The following is a 14,189-nucleotide window of genomic DNA, read 5'->3' as shown; positions in this document are numbered from 1 at the left end:
GATGTAGTTTGTGTAAAATGGACTTACCCTGTGCATAGTGCATCTGTCTTGAAAGTTACTGGTTTTTAAATTCGTATGTTCTTGGTGATTTTACAGGGCATGTGACATTTCTAACATTAGGCTGGATCTGATGCTAAATAAGTCTTCAATTATAATATGGAATTTTTACAACAGACTTCAGGACTTTTTGTGGCAATTCAATATGGTAAAAGCAAATTTTGTTTAATTTACTGCACATGACATAAAGAATATATCTACATCTACAGGGCTTGACAAACGGCGACAAAATCTACTCGCCAGCCCTGCACTGCTCATGTGCAAGACCCTCATTTCGCATGCACCACCGGTGAATGGGGCGACCTGCTGAAATCTACTCGCCACGGGCAAGTAGAAACAGCGATTTGTCAAGCCCTGTACATCTATTTAAAAAAATCTAAATTTTTCCTCAGACCTTTTCTGTGAGGACTCTTCCACATCCTGCTAAAAACTTTGAGCCTGAGATGCAGCACTTAATTATGTGGTTCCTATCAGTTTGCACGGTAGTGCAATATTTCTGTGTCTTGAAATGAAAAATTAAAACCCAGTAGGTAGTTAATAATATCTGATAATTGATAGACAAAGTTTAGATTTAGTATATGAGATGCAAGGATCAAATCAGCATCTGTGTTTTGCAAAGTTCAAACTGTGTATCTGTGTGTGTATGTGTATAGTCATGAAGGGCTTGTATTTTGCTTTACATGGAAGTCTTGAGCAGTTTTCTGCTCTATATTTCATGCTGAAGTTTCTAGCAAATGGTCAGCTAAATTACAGAAAGGGGGCGGGGGAGCTAATTTATCACCCTATAAGAAGGAGAAAAATACAGGTTGGACCTCTGTGGTCTGGCACCCTGTGGACTTGACAGGTCCTGAATGAGGGAGTTTGCCAGACCAGGAAGGTCAATTCCATCCTTTTGCCTATGGGACTCGGGGCTCTCCCGGGGTCAATCAGCAGACTTAGTGGAGCTCCCATGACGTGATGGCTCCCAGCTCCGCTGGCCTGTCCCAACTGCTTCATCTCACTGCCATAGGGCCATCAGGTTCTGCTCACCACAGAGGTGCCACGACTCCAATACCCAGGGACCGCTGGGACTCCGCTGTCCCACGGCCACCATAGCTCTGCAGGCCCAAGGACACTGAGACTGATGTGACTCTCTGGCACCAACACTGCTACGGCTCTGGAGTGCACAGCTGCTGTGGCTCTGAGGCAGCTGGGGCTCTGCTCTCCAGGGCTGCTAGACTCCATTATCTCAGGGTTGCCGCAGCTTCCTGGCTTCAGAGCCGCCAGGGCTTAGGGCATTGCGATTGCCATGGCTCTGGTACCCTGAAGCCGCCGGGGCTGCTGCAGCCAACCCTGTAGTCACCCAGTTCTCTTGTCCAGCAATATCTGTGGGTCTGCCAGACCATGAATGTTGTCGGAAAAGAGAGATTCAACCTGTACATGTAAGATGAGTAGGGGTCTTAGAGGGGTAGCCATGATAGACTGTAACTGAAAAAAACTTTAAAAAACAATGAATAGTTCTACAGCACCTTAGAGACTAACAAAAAATGTAGATGGTATCATGAACGTTCGTGGACACAACCCGCTTTTTCAGATAAGTAGAATAAGGGATCCAGGATACAAATAAATAGCAGGGAAAGAGAAGGAAAAAAAATAGGAAAAAATATTATCAAATGATAAGTAGGTGGTTAGTTGTGGTGGAATTTAGTGACAGGCAAGCTGAGATTTTTAGCTTGGGATATAGCTGACTTACTGTTTAGCTTAGTGGAAGCCTGGTAACAGCCTTCTTCATTGAACTTCTTGCCATTTTTCAGTGGGAGTGGAAGGGGAATGTTACAGCTTTCCAGGTAAAGATCCCAAAAAATGTGAAGAGAGTGTATCCTTAAACCAGCCCACAGGGCAGACTCTGTTAGGCCTATACACTTGGTAAGGATGTGAAAGAAAACATTCTATAACGCTCCAGCCAAGTTCTTTACTCAAAGGCTTTGTCTGGTATGTAGTGAGTTTTTTCCCCTTAAATTAGAGTATTAAAATGCATGTGTGTTGTCACACCTGCCAGGGCCGGCCTGAGCCCTTTTGGTGCTCTAGGCCCGGGCACATGCGAGGGCCCGCCCCCCGAATGCGCGGGCCTGCCCCCCCCAGGGAGCATGGGCCTGCCCCCAGAGCGCAGTGCATGCGCTGCCCAGCCCGGCCCGGCCAGCGCTGGTGGTGCGCGCGCCGGGCTGTGCAGGGCCCGTTGGCCGTGGGGGGAAGGGTGCTGCTGGCTGGTGCCGCAGGGCCGGGGCTGCTGGAGCTGGGTGTGCGGCGCCTGATGGCAGCTGTAAGGGACGCTGTGCGCCCCTTACAGATGCCATCAGGCGCCCCTCATCAGTTGGCGCCCTGGGCAGCTGCCCGGCTCGCCCATGCCTTTGTCTGGCCCTGACACCTGCCATGCTTTATGAAAAGCTTTTTTTGTGTGAAACTTTTATGCAGAGTAAGATGGATTTATTTGGAGGTTGGGTCCTTTTGGGGATTGCGTTCCTGGGTGCTGCGAATGGCCCAAGAACTGAGATGTTCCATAACTGAGCTGGTTCAGTGTCTGTGATGCTCTGCTGGAAGGTGTAACTGAAACTGTGCCTTGACTGAAGGAGACCACAGCTTTTGGCCCAGCACGACAATGTGATGGGGAGCCCCAGAGAGTGAGATCAGTGGCTTGATTAGCACATGGGGTAACAACCTCAGGGGGACTTCTATCAGGTCCATACGCAGGAATTTCAGGGGGGATTGCTCTTTTGTAAATGTGGACTGCAATTTTTTTTAAATATAAAGGAGTTCAAAATAATCATTATGAGTGTGCATAAAAGAGGTTAATGAAAAATTTGAGTGCAAACAGTGACTGGTAAAATATTATACTAAAAATGTATACAGTAATAAAGGTTTTATAGAAATTACCTTTTGGGATCTTGCTGTAATATCAGAAGTGAAAAACAATATTTCAAAATATTCTAGTCTTGGTTTTCAAAGTTTTTCAGTTAAGACTACGTATGAACTAGTAGTAGTGAAATAGATTTTAGTTTGCTTGATGCCTGTGGGATGCTCAGCAGTGCCCAATTAGAGCGTGGCGGGGGCAGAATCATCTCCTATTTGGCCAGGCGGTGGTTGTGGAAACCCCTCTGAGTTGTGGGAGGGGCTGGTTGCTGCCCTGCTCCTGCCATGGTGGCCTAGTTCTGCCTCTGGCCTTGCTCCTGGGTGGGGTAGGGTGGGAATCAGCCCCAGCCTTCCCCTTGCTGCCCCAGCTTTTGGCTGGCCAGCCGGAATGGGTCCCATAAGAATAATAGAGGGGTGCATTTGCACTCTTTGTGCATCCCCCTCCCCCGTGTATGAGCCTGTCTATGATCCAGTCTGTTTCACACATAAACTGGTCATACAAAACCACTGTTTGATTTCACATGTTACTAAAAAGTTATTATTTTAATGGCTAATATAATTAGGAGATCACAACTATGTGTTTGAGGAAACCTAAACAGCCAGGACGTGTGACTACTGTTTACAATTTAAAATTTCGATGAGCTTTTGTGACACATCATTGGCTAGCCCCCACCAGAATCCCATGTAATGGGATTAGAGAGAGAAACTCACAAAAGATTCTGTTAAACATTTTCCACTATATTGTTTCATTTGGTGCTGGAACTTGCACCTCTAATCCCCCCCAAGGCTTATCATAGTCAATTAATCCCCAAATGTCTGTATGAGATTAGGGATGTATCTGAAGCCCTGAGTGTCTCTAGCCATGGTTATCCAGACAGTTTTATAGTGGCTACTGCTATAGTGAACTAGCTATAATTAACTGGCCAAATAGCCACATTGTTCAAGCCAACTAGCCATACTCAACTGACTAAATAGCCACGTGTGGCTAGCACGTTGCACACCATGGCTCTGTAGCAATGTTTTTTAAGTAGCTCTCTTCAGATCTTAGCAGTGTTGTTGCCTTGAAGTTGTAAGGGAATCCCTCAGCTCTGCTTGCACAAGGAAGGCCCCCTCAGAGGAGGCACCCCAATGTGTAATTACCACTATGAAAAAGATGATAGAAACAAAATGTAATATATTTTGCTTATATTCTCTACTCTCTGGGTGAGAGGGGAGTGGGCAATGGAAGTTCCTTCTGGTCATTCTGTTCTAGATTGAGCGCTCTCTCTGCTCAAACCCAGGATCCAGTATTCATAAAGTGATTGAGCTGTACTGTTTAATCAGAATAGAGAGAAGCTTTTCACTGCCCAAAACAAACAAGACATTAAAGTTATCCCTCCTCAAGGTTATTCTTGCAATCAGCCATTTTCAGAGTTTTTGATTATTTACAGGTCATGTTTCTAATGCACAATTACAGGAAACATTCCAGTGTCAGTCCCTACTAATGGACCATGTCTTGGATGACATTGGCAACCTCTATTTGAGGGCCAAATAAGAAATTGGTGACTACTTTCTTTTAGTTTGTGCCTCTTGAAAGAACTGCCAAGAGAAGTCAACAAAACTTCAATCAAACTCTACATCCATGATCTTTCAGCTTCCTAAGCAAAAGTTAATTGAAATGCAGTGGGGGGAATTGGAAAGTGGGTCAAAAGAGAGAGGAAGTGTATAGCAGTCTAGTATTTTTCTCAAACAAGTCTATAATTATAGTTTATAAAAGCTGTTAAAATAGGATGAAGGTTTTTAGAATTTATTTCATTGTTATAATATATGTTAAATATTTTGGGTGTCGTCCTGCATCTGGAAATCATTGGCAAGGCACTCACTGACTTCAGAGCAGAGGGTAAAACAGTGAAACTTAGAATAATAACAATAAATAATAATTCAGCCTACTAGTATGGATTTTCACAGTTGACCAGTATAAAACTTGTATACTGATGTTTATATTTAATATCTCATATACAGTTTGCTGTTGTTGTAGTATTTTTGCCTAAGTTTTTAAAAAATAATCCAGATTCTGCAATGGAAATTTTTTTGTTAATGATTCCATTGATCATTTTGAGTGAATGATTCAATATACTTTACTGTCTTTTCTTTGGATTTATAGTAGCATAACCAAGAAGAGAATTTGCTCCTATAGGAACTTTTATACTTACCACATTGTTCGGTCTGTGACACATGCACGCACGCTGCAACACCCCACCATGTTTAGAACATATGTGCAGTTCTATATAGTAGAATCCATTTAATTTTAGATGAAATCTGTTTTGGAAAAAATGCTTCTTTACCATAGGTGAAGTATTATTTCTCTTTATTTTTAACCAAAACCTTAGCCCCTCGAAAATGGGGGTTAAACAGCATGTTAGCACTGAAACACACTTAGCTGTTTCTGTAGCTATCAGCCTGCTCTTAGAAATAAATGCTTATATAAGTAAAAGGTTTTAATTGCTGAAGTAGAAAGATTCAACTTTTTATTCTTGTTTTCTTTTGGCAGCCTTTCCTCAATGGGGGCTGCCCTCATTTGCTCTTCTGTTATTTGTGTAGGATCTTCATAGTTTAGCACAAGCTGTCTTCAAACAGATTGGTTGGCTATGAGCTCATATATTTATGTTAATGTTTTGCCCAGCAGAAGTACACTGTGTAACCATCCCCCTTCAGTGCAGTCGAATGCTGCTGTTGCTCAAGTGCCTTTGTCTGTCTTTGCTGAGCTGGCCATGTTATCTCGGTTCTGCAAAAACATCAAGTCTCTCCATTGTATGAATTTATGCTTATAGGGTTGATGTCAGGAGGCAGTGGCTGAGCCTGGGGCTGCTTGCTACTGAGTATATGTGCTGAATTCACCTGCAATAGCAGCAGATTAATAGCAAGGGCTTGTGTTGCTGCTGTCATGTGCATTTACAATCATTGACTTGCTGGGCCTGAAGGACTGAACAGGAGGTTATGGAAAACAGACCAAAGTCACTGAATATGTGACAAAATCATTGAGGTTACATCTGTGAAACTACATATGGAAAGGGACAAATAAAAAGCCAATCAAGCTGGCGACTTACAATGTAAGTAGCTTTTACAGGACTCCATTCCACTTTCCTCTCCTTATATTATTATTGGATTTGAGATAATGTATGTAACTCACTGTTGATTCCTGGGGTGTTAGTCTGGTGAAAGAAGAGGCTAGAGAAGGATTAATATTCCTGTTCTGGTATGAAAGGATATCTTTAGCTCTCCCCTCCCCCAGTCTTTGCTAATAGAACTTCTTTTGTTGTTGTTGTTGTTGTTTTTTAGGTCTGTTCACGTTGTAGCCTTTGGAAATGAGAGAGATGCATTTTCTGAAGCCGATCAACAATCAAGTCTGATCTGGACCTATCTTGGTAGAAGTGCTCTCATTTCAGAGACTGAAAGTAGTTTGCTGCTGAACTCTGCCAACCATGTTGGAAACCCTGTGTTTATTGAATATCAAGCCTGTGTGTTTGGAAACGTCAGATTGGTGGTACATGATTGTCCCCTTTGGGTAAGCAAGTAATCTGAAACTTTGGTCTGCATTTAGCATTGTAGCCAACTCCTAAGTCAGTCCAAATGCAGGTTTTTTTGATACTTAACCTTTTATCAATATTTTAACCAATCAAAATATTAATTAAAAAGATACTTCTAATGTTAAAATACAACATAAAAACAAATACAGTAAACTTCCAATAATCTGGCACCTTTAGGACCCAGGGTTCTGGATTATTAAATATGCCGGATTATCGGAAGGGTGGGCTATGAGGGGTCTGGGGTGGAGTGGAGGGAACGGGGGGGGGGGGGGGGGCAGCGCTTCAGGACCAACCCGGCAACACCCCAGCTGCTCTGCCCCAGACTTCCCCAAGTCAGCCACTGTTGAAACTGACCAGCGGCTGACTTGGGGAAGCCCAGGGCAGAGCAGCCGAGGGGAGGTGCTACGGGACCAACCCGACAGCACCCCAGCTGCTCTACCCTGGGGGTCCCCAAGTCAGTCACTGCTGAAACTAACCAGCGGCTGACTTGGGTAAGCCCAGGGCAGAGCAGTTCCAATTGTCCGGCTGCCTGGAGCATTTCGGGGTTCAAGATGATGCGGGACTAGCAGGAGTGCCAGAGCACTGGATGCCGGACAACTGGAGTTTTACTGTACTGACAGTCTCTTGGAGGAACAGGAGTAATATTTTTTTTTTTCAGTTCTGTTTTTCAATGAAAACTGCATGAAAATAATCCAAAAGAGAGAGGGGGGGAAAAAAGAAGTGAAACTTGAAAATCAAGCTGTCTTTAAGAGTTTTGCTAAACAGTAAAATAAAACCTATATATAAAGAAAGGTTTCACAAAATTAGGATGACAGTCAGTTTTCCAGGAGTCTCTTAGAAAATTGATTTATATTTTATGATGGGTTAGTTTTGAAATACGGCATATGGACTCATTAATTTCTAGTGATTCTTGATTTAATACATTGAATGCACAAGTGCAGAATATAAACTCCTAAATAAAAAGCAAAAAAAAACCTACTTTTATAAATTCAGCCTTAGTTAGTAGCTGTTTTTTTCATTATGTGCAAAAATGGACTGATCTCTCTGCTTTTTGTGTGATGATGATTATTCAACTTAAATAAACAATTCAGAATCAAACTCTTAATTAAGAGGCTGTAGAAGATCACTAGGATAAATTGAAGGTGGGTTGGTGATTACTTGGAGAATAGTATCAGGAGAGTGTTGTATTTGTATTTGTTACTTGGATTGCAAGTAGGTCACAAGTTCAGAAGTTTGTTTTAATTTTATAATCATACGAACTTTTTGGATGTCTTAATAGACTCAAAACTTCAGTTCTACAGACTTTAGAATCACAGTGCCTAAACAGTAGTTGCAGTTTATACTGTTATCATCTAATTCATGCTTATGGGAATGCTAACATCATAACTTCTCCTCTAGCCTTTCCCAGCTAGGGCAGGTGAGAAGTTTCTCAGTGAAGGCTGTGAAGAAAAGTAGAATGAGCATTTTGTGCTTATACTTGAAGCTGTTTCTGGTTATTTGGATTATTTTCAAGGATGGATTTTTTGGGAACTTCTGTCTTCTGCAGGCTGAACATTGTGGATATATATTTGGTGACTGTGCCATTTCAGTGCCTCATGCTTTTAGTGGTTGAGAGTGTGTAATTGCTTCTGGTGGTGCCTGGCAATTTGACACATTTTGTGAGTGAACAGTTCTAAAGAATATGCTCACATCCCTTTATGACAAAAACTAAACATAAAGGGCCATTATCAGGCATAAGCCACATGGTTGACATTTGTTGTCTAACAGGTATTGTTTGCTACATGCCTTCTCAGTGGCCCAGAGAAATTGTAAATGGTTGTACTAACCACTGGCTGGTGTTTAAGTATGCTTGCCACTAAGACTGCAGCCATAGGAAATCTCAACTTTAATGATATTGTTGTCCCTCTATTGGCTGTTTGCTCTAGACAAATATGTAGTCCATCATAAGTTAGAGAAAAGGGGCTGGCTTGACTTTTTTTTTCTTTTTTTCCTTTTTGTTTCTCTGCTCAATTTTCAGTTCTCCCATTCCCACTATGTCTCTTCACAGATCACACTGCTTCTTTTTCCTTTCCATTCCCTCTTTTCAGTCTTCCTTTCTTCCTTCACTTCAGAAATGAGGCTCTACTGGCTTGGGAACCCAATCCTGGCCTGCCAGATCAATATTGTCTTGCCCATAGGTGTAGGTCACAGCCCCAGATTTTTTTCAAATTGAGCTGGGTCGCTGACAGGTTTGTCTTTTAGTAAAGCTGCTGCTGTTGCAAAATATAGATTTTAGTATTGGTTATAAGACACTAAGTATGATTGATGCATAATGATTTGATCATTTGCTTATAGGTTCTGTATGCTTGTATTTCACCCAGCCTCTCATGATAAAATAATGTTTACTGTAATGTCTTGCTTCCTGTAAGCATTACAATTTAAGTTGCTTCCTTGTCTGCATCACAGACTAAGTTGTGCAAAAGTTTCAGAGGGGTAGCCAAGTTAGTCTACCAAGAAAAACTTAAACAACGAATAGACTAGTAGCATCTTAAAGACTAACAAAATGTGTAGATTTTATCATGAGCATTCATGGGTAAAACCCACTTTAAGTCATTAGGAAGGTAGTGTGCAAGTCAGCCATGTTGATGTAGAAGTCCAGGCTCTCACATCCTAATGACCCAACCAACCAACCGAACAAGGAAGGTACCAATTGTTCTTATCAGCCTCTTGTAACTACTTGAAAAATCTACTCACTGTCTTTTTTTTTTTTCCTCTCACCGCCCCCTCCCCCTTTCTTGGACTTATAATACAGGCAGTCCCCGGGTTACGTACAAGATAGGGACTGTAGGTTTGTTCTTAAGTTGAATCTGTATGTAAGTCGGAACTGGCGTCCAGATTCAGCCGCTGCTGAAACCGACCGCCAGTTCTGACTTACATACAGATTCAACTTAAGAACCCCAAGCGTCCCCAAGTCAGCTGCTGCTGAAACTGATCAGCGGCTGATTCCAGGAAGCCCGAGGCAGAGCAACTCTGCCTCGGGCTTCCTGTAGTCAGCGCTGGTCAGTTTCAGCAGAGGCTTAATCAGGATGCCTGGGGCAGAGCAGCTGGGGTGCTGCCAGGTTGGTCCAGTAGTGCCCAGGGCGGCGCTGCGGGACCAACCGGCAGCGCCCCAGCTGCTCTGCCCCAGGGTCCACAACAAAAGCCTGGTCTGCTGGGGGGGCACACTAGCTGCCCCCCCCCGCCCCAGCAGACCAGAGACACCGGGAGCAAAGCCGCAGCCGCGGCACAGTCCTGCGCCTCTGAGGCTTTGCCAGAGCAAAGCCTCAGAAGCGCGGGAACCCGCCGCTGCTGCGGCTTTGCTCCTGGTGCCCCTGGTCTGCTGGAGACGGTCCCCAGCAGACCAGGGGCACCGGGAGCAGCTTTTCTTGCCCCGGAGGTCGAGGTGGCGGGACTGCTGCCTGCGAGCTCCGGGGCGAGAGAGCCCCGTTTGTAAGTGCGGATCCGACTAGTCGGGGACTGCCTGTACTCCAGTCAACTGAAGAAGTGGATACCCCCAAAAGCTTATGCTACCATCTCCATGTTTTGTTAGTCTTTAAGGTGTTTCTAGACCTTTAGTTGTTTAAGTTATGCAAGATTCCTTTCTTTTTGCAAGATTAGTAAGTATTAGTCTTGTCTGAAACTCTGCAAAATTGTTTGAGTGGAGGATGTGTGTAAGTGTGAGAGCCATCACAGATGCCCAGATCAAAAAGAAGTGGAAACTTTGAAGATAACAACAAAACAGGCATTGTGTCTTGAGGTGCAATTAAATTGGCAGCATTGACAACTTTGGAGACAGGCAGAGACCCTCACGAGTGAGACACAAGGATAGAAAGCCGGAGTTATCAAAGGATAACTCTGGAAAACACAGATTAACAGCTCTTAAGGATAGATGATTACAACATGACACTGCAATAGCTATAGACCCAAATAGGAGCTTACATGTCTAAAAAGGGGGTTCTTGCCATTAAACTCTGGGTCTGGGACGGTCCATGAGGCTAGGCAAACTAGGCAGTTGCCTAGGGCACCGCCGGCCCAGGTGCCCGATAATGACGTCATGGGGCGCCAAAGCGCCCCATGATTGTGTCACAGCCATTGATGGCCGTGCAGGCGGGGACACCGATCATGCCTTCTGCCTGGGGCGCCAGCTGCCACAGCCAGCCTCAGGCCACTCCTGCTGGTTTTTAGTTTTTGTCTTGTTTGTTCTGTGAAGGATTTTGATAAATAGTCTTATTAACACTGTTAATACAGCTTCAGACGGGGTACTTGAGTTAGTCTGTACAGGATAAACTTAAAAAACAACAAATAGTCTGGTAGCACCTTAAAGACTAACAAAATATGCAGATGGTGATATGAGCTTTCGTGGGCAAAGCCCACTTCTTCACAGCTCACTCCGGTCATCTGAAGTAGTGGGCTGTGCCCACGAAAGCTCATGATACCAGCTGCGTGTTTTGTTAGTCTTTAAAGTGCTACCAGATTATTTGGCTTTTTTAAAAAAAAATTTATCCTGTACAGACTATTTGTTGTTGTTGTGTTTTTTTTTAATGTTAATACAATTAGTTGTATGCTCACATGCTATATTGTAGCATATGTCTCTGACTTATAAAATATATAGGCTCTTAAAGTATGGCCCTCCAAGTGGTTTAGTATATTTGTGGTCCTCTGCTTAAACTTGCCCATCCTTGTGCTATTGTCTGATCCATGCTTTCCTTCCTCCTTTGCTTTGTGATTTATTCCATTCCTGATTTTGTTTGGTTCCACTTTACCTGTGGTTCTTTCTTTTCTTGCCGGATACTGTTTAGAATGTTGGGAGCTCTTATGCTGCTTTCATATTGCTGGGGCCACTTTTGAAATTCTCCAGCTCAGTGTTTCTTATGCTAATTATTAGACTGACTAGTTGCTACCTGAGATTGGAAATAGGATGAGAGAACTAGTCCCATTCTCAGTATCCAGGATAGGGATGTTAAATTTAGATTAATTGGCTAATCAAATAGTCAATAAGGTTATCTCCACCTTTGAAGTGTTATAACAGCCCCTACATTTCAGCTGACCCCAGGCTCCACGCGACACTGCCGCTTTGAAATGCCACAGGGAGCCCAGCGTCAGGCTAGGGAATCTCCAGCTGGCCTGAGCTGTACGTTGTGTTTGAAAGCGGCAGACCCATGGCTTCCTGTGGCACTCCCCTGGACCCTGGCCGCTTCTTTCTAATAGAGGTAGCAAGATGTAGGGGAAGCAACTAGTCATTGACATCCCTAATCTAGGCTGACAAATCTATGAAGAAAGGACGTAGAGATATAAATGTCATACAGACAAAACTACCCTTTTATTTACCTAGCGTTGACCCTTATTAGGTCACCAATGACTAACATGGGTACAAAAACTCATTACACTGGGGCTTTAGCGAGTGTAGGTGGAGATACACAGACTTCTCTCTGCAGATAGGGAAACAGGATACTTGAACAGCCATCTGAACAGGAATTTTGATCAGCCCATCTGTCTTAAGAGGAAGATGTTGCAAATGGTGTTCAGATGAGCTATAGTAGTCTCTCTTTCAGCTCCTCCTATCTCAGTGCTTGTCCGTATGGGGACACTCAGAAAAGCTAAAGTAAAGGAATACTAACAGCTCATCTGCAATTACAGTACCATATCAATGCAGTTGCACCATTTCAGAGCTCAGTGAAGATGCTTCTCCTATCAACATACAGTAAAACTCCCTTGTCCTGCATCCAATGCTCTGGCGCTCCTGATGGTCCGGCACCATCAGGAACCCGGAAGTGCTCTGGCTGCCGGACAGTTGAAGCTGCTCTGTGCCCAGCTTCCCCAATTCAGCTGCTGCTGAAACTGACCAGCAGCTGAATCGGGGAAGCCGGGGGCAGAGTAGCTGAAGTGTTGCCGGGTTGGTCCCGTAGTGCTGCCCCTTGGGGCTGTGGGACCAACCCAGCAGCTCCCCAGCTGCTCTGCCCCAGGCGTCCCTGATTCAGCCGCTGCTGAAACTGACCAGCAGCGGCTGAATTGGGGATTCCTGGGGCAGAGCTGGACTATCGGAAGGGGGGGCTATGAAGGGTCTGGGGTGGCATCCCCCCCAACCCACCCCAGACCCCTCATAGCTCCCCCTTCCAATAGTCCGGCATATCTGATAATCCGGCACCCCTGGGTCCTAAAGGTGCCAGATGATCGGAAGTTTACTGTATTTAGCTCCACCTCTTGGGGAGGTGAATTATGTTGACAGGAGACAGCCTACGTCGGGTTCGGCATCCTACGGAATGTATGCCATAAGTGGCACACGGTACAATTTTCACTAGCACACGAGCCTTCCTGTCAGATCTGTACGCTGACCATACAGAACTGCCCTGATTTTTAACTGCCATTGCTCCTCACACAGTGCAGTAGCCTCCTCCCCTTTTCCCCCTCCCCCCCACCTCAGAGTGATGTGGCCCCCAACTGAGACATCTCAGGTGGTTTCATTGGAACTTTGCCAGCAGGCAGCTCGGCAGGCTTCCGTTTGTGAGCATTTTCTGGACACCTCACCATCCACTGCCCCCTCCATCCTCCAGTGGGACTGCCTCAGGTGTGTGGGGCCCCTGGTCCAGCCATGCCACTACTGCCTCCTCCAGGCGTCTTGGTACAGTTGCTTCTGAGGCGAGGGGCACGTGGGACCAAGGCAAAACCCAGTGGAGGTACTCCTGGACTTCAATGCCTTGGAGTTCCTCTCTCGGCCCTGGCAGGGGCCACACGAAGCCCAGAGGGGCACTGCAGGGTGGGGCGTTCAGGCTCGGCAGGTGTGTTCCGTGCACTGCCACTCTCTCCCCCGCCCTTCGTCACCCTGCAGGGGGAGCAGTGGTGAGCCAGGTCTGGTGGGGAATGTTGGGGTTTCTTCACACTCCTCTCCCCCCTCCCCCACACACTGTTCTGGGATCCCTGCTGCATGGGAGTGGGGCGGGCGGGGGGGGGGCAAACGCCATCCCCCTTCTTACCCTGCTGGGGGAATGGCAGTGTGCTGCCTGGAGGCTTTCCCCACTACAAAGGAGCACAAAGCCCGGTAATCGTCCCCCCTCATGCCCAGACCCTCACACCCCATTCCTCCTTACTCACTCCCCTCCCCCGACCAAGACCTGACAGCCTCCCTTGCTCCTGTATCTCTTCCCTGGCAAGACACCCAGACCCATCCTGTTCTTGGATCTACTGTTGCTCTTGCACCCTTCCTCCTGGTCACACAGCACTCTCCCTTGCTCCTGCTTCCTCCCCCTGGCCAGACACCATACTCCCAGTCTACTTCTACACCCTTCCTCCCACCCAGACCTCACAGCTTCTCTCCCTTGTGTACCCCACCTCTTGCCTGCATCCTGCTCCCCATCCCTATCCCACACACTGAACCCCTCATTTTTGTCCCCACCCCAGAATCTAAAGGGATGCATAAAATCCAGTATCTCTGGAACCCCAGAAAAGTAAATCTGGCCTATGGGAAGCCCTGAACCTCAGTCCTCTCTGTCTCTTCCCTTCACCCCGTGGGACTGGAGAGCCAGAGGAGTGAGATGTCTCAGTTGGGGGCCACATCAGTGAGGGTTGGGGGTTTTTGAATGGGTGGTGGTGGTGTGTGTTTGTTTTGCACTTCTCACTTACATGGTTCCCCACTGATTTTTCTGTGGGTTAATGTCTCCCAACCCA

The 14,189-nt window shown here is 45.6% G+C and overlaps 1 protein-coding gene across 11 annotated transcripts in view; it reads left to right on the top strand.

The window, feature by feature from the left end:
* RHOBTB3 (Rho related BTB domain containing 3) overlaps positions 1-14,189 on the top strand; it is a 134,669-nt gene that overhangs the window by 74,216 nt on the left and 46,264 nt on the right. For 10 of the 11 annotated variants that reach the window (XM_014571319.3, XM_075932113.1, XM_014571317.3 and 7 more), the window contains one exon: positions 6,262-6,487. Coding sequence is in view for 9 of the 11 variants with exons in the window: in XM_075932113.1 (XP_075788228.1) it covers positions 6,262-6,487 (226 nt within the window). In the remaining 2 variants the exon portion in view is untranslated. Of the gene's footprint in view, positions 1-5,492; positions 6,033-6,261; positions 6,488-14,189 lie in introns of those variants that run through there. The other variant, XM_006118669.4, reaches the window with a different exon arrangement.

This window comes from Pelodiscus sinensis, chromosome 6 (assembly GCF_049634645.1).
Source record: "Pelodiscus sinensis isolate JC-2024 chromosome 6, ASM4963464v1, whole genome shotgun sequence".
Taxonomy (NCBI): domain Eukaryota; kingdom Metazoa; phylum Chordata; order Testudines; family Trionychidae; genus Pelodiscus; species Pelodiscus sinensis.
Note: the sequence above shows the minus strand (reverse complement) of the source record. Positions and strands in the feature narration are given on the sequence as shown.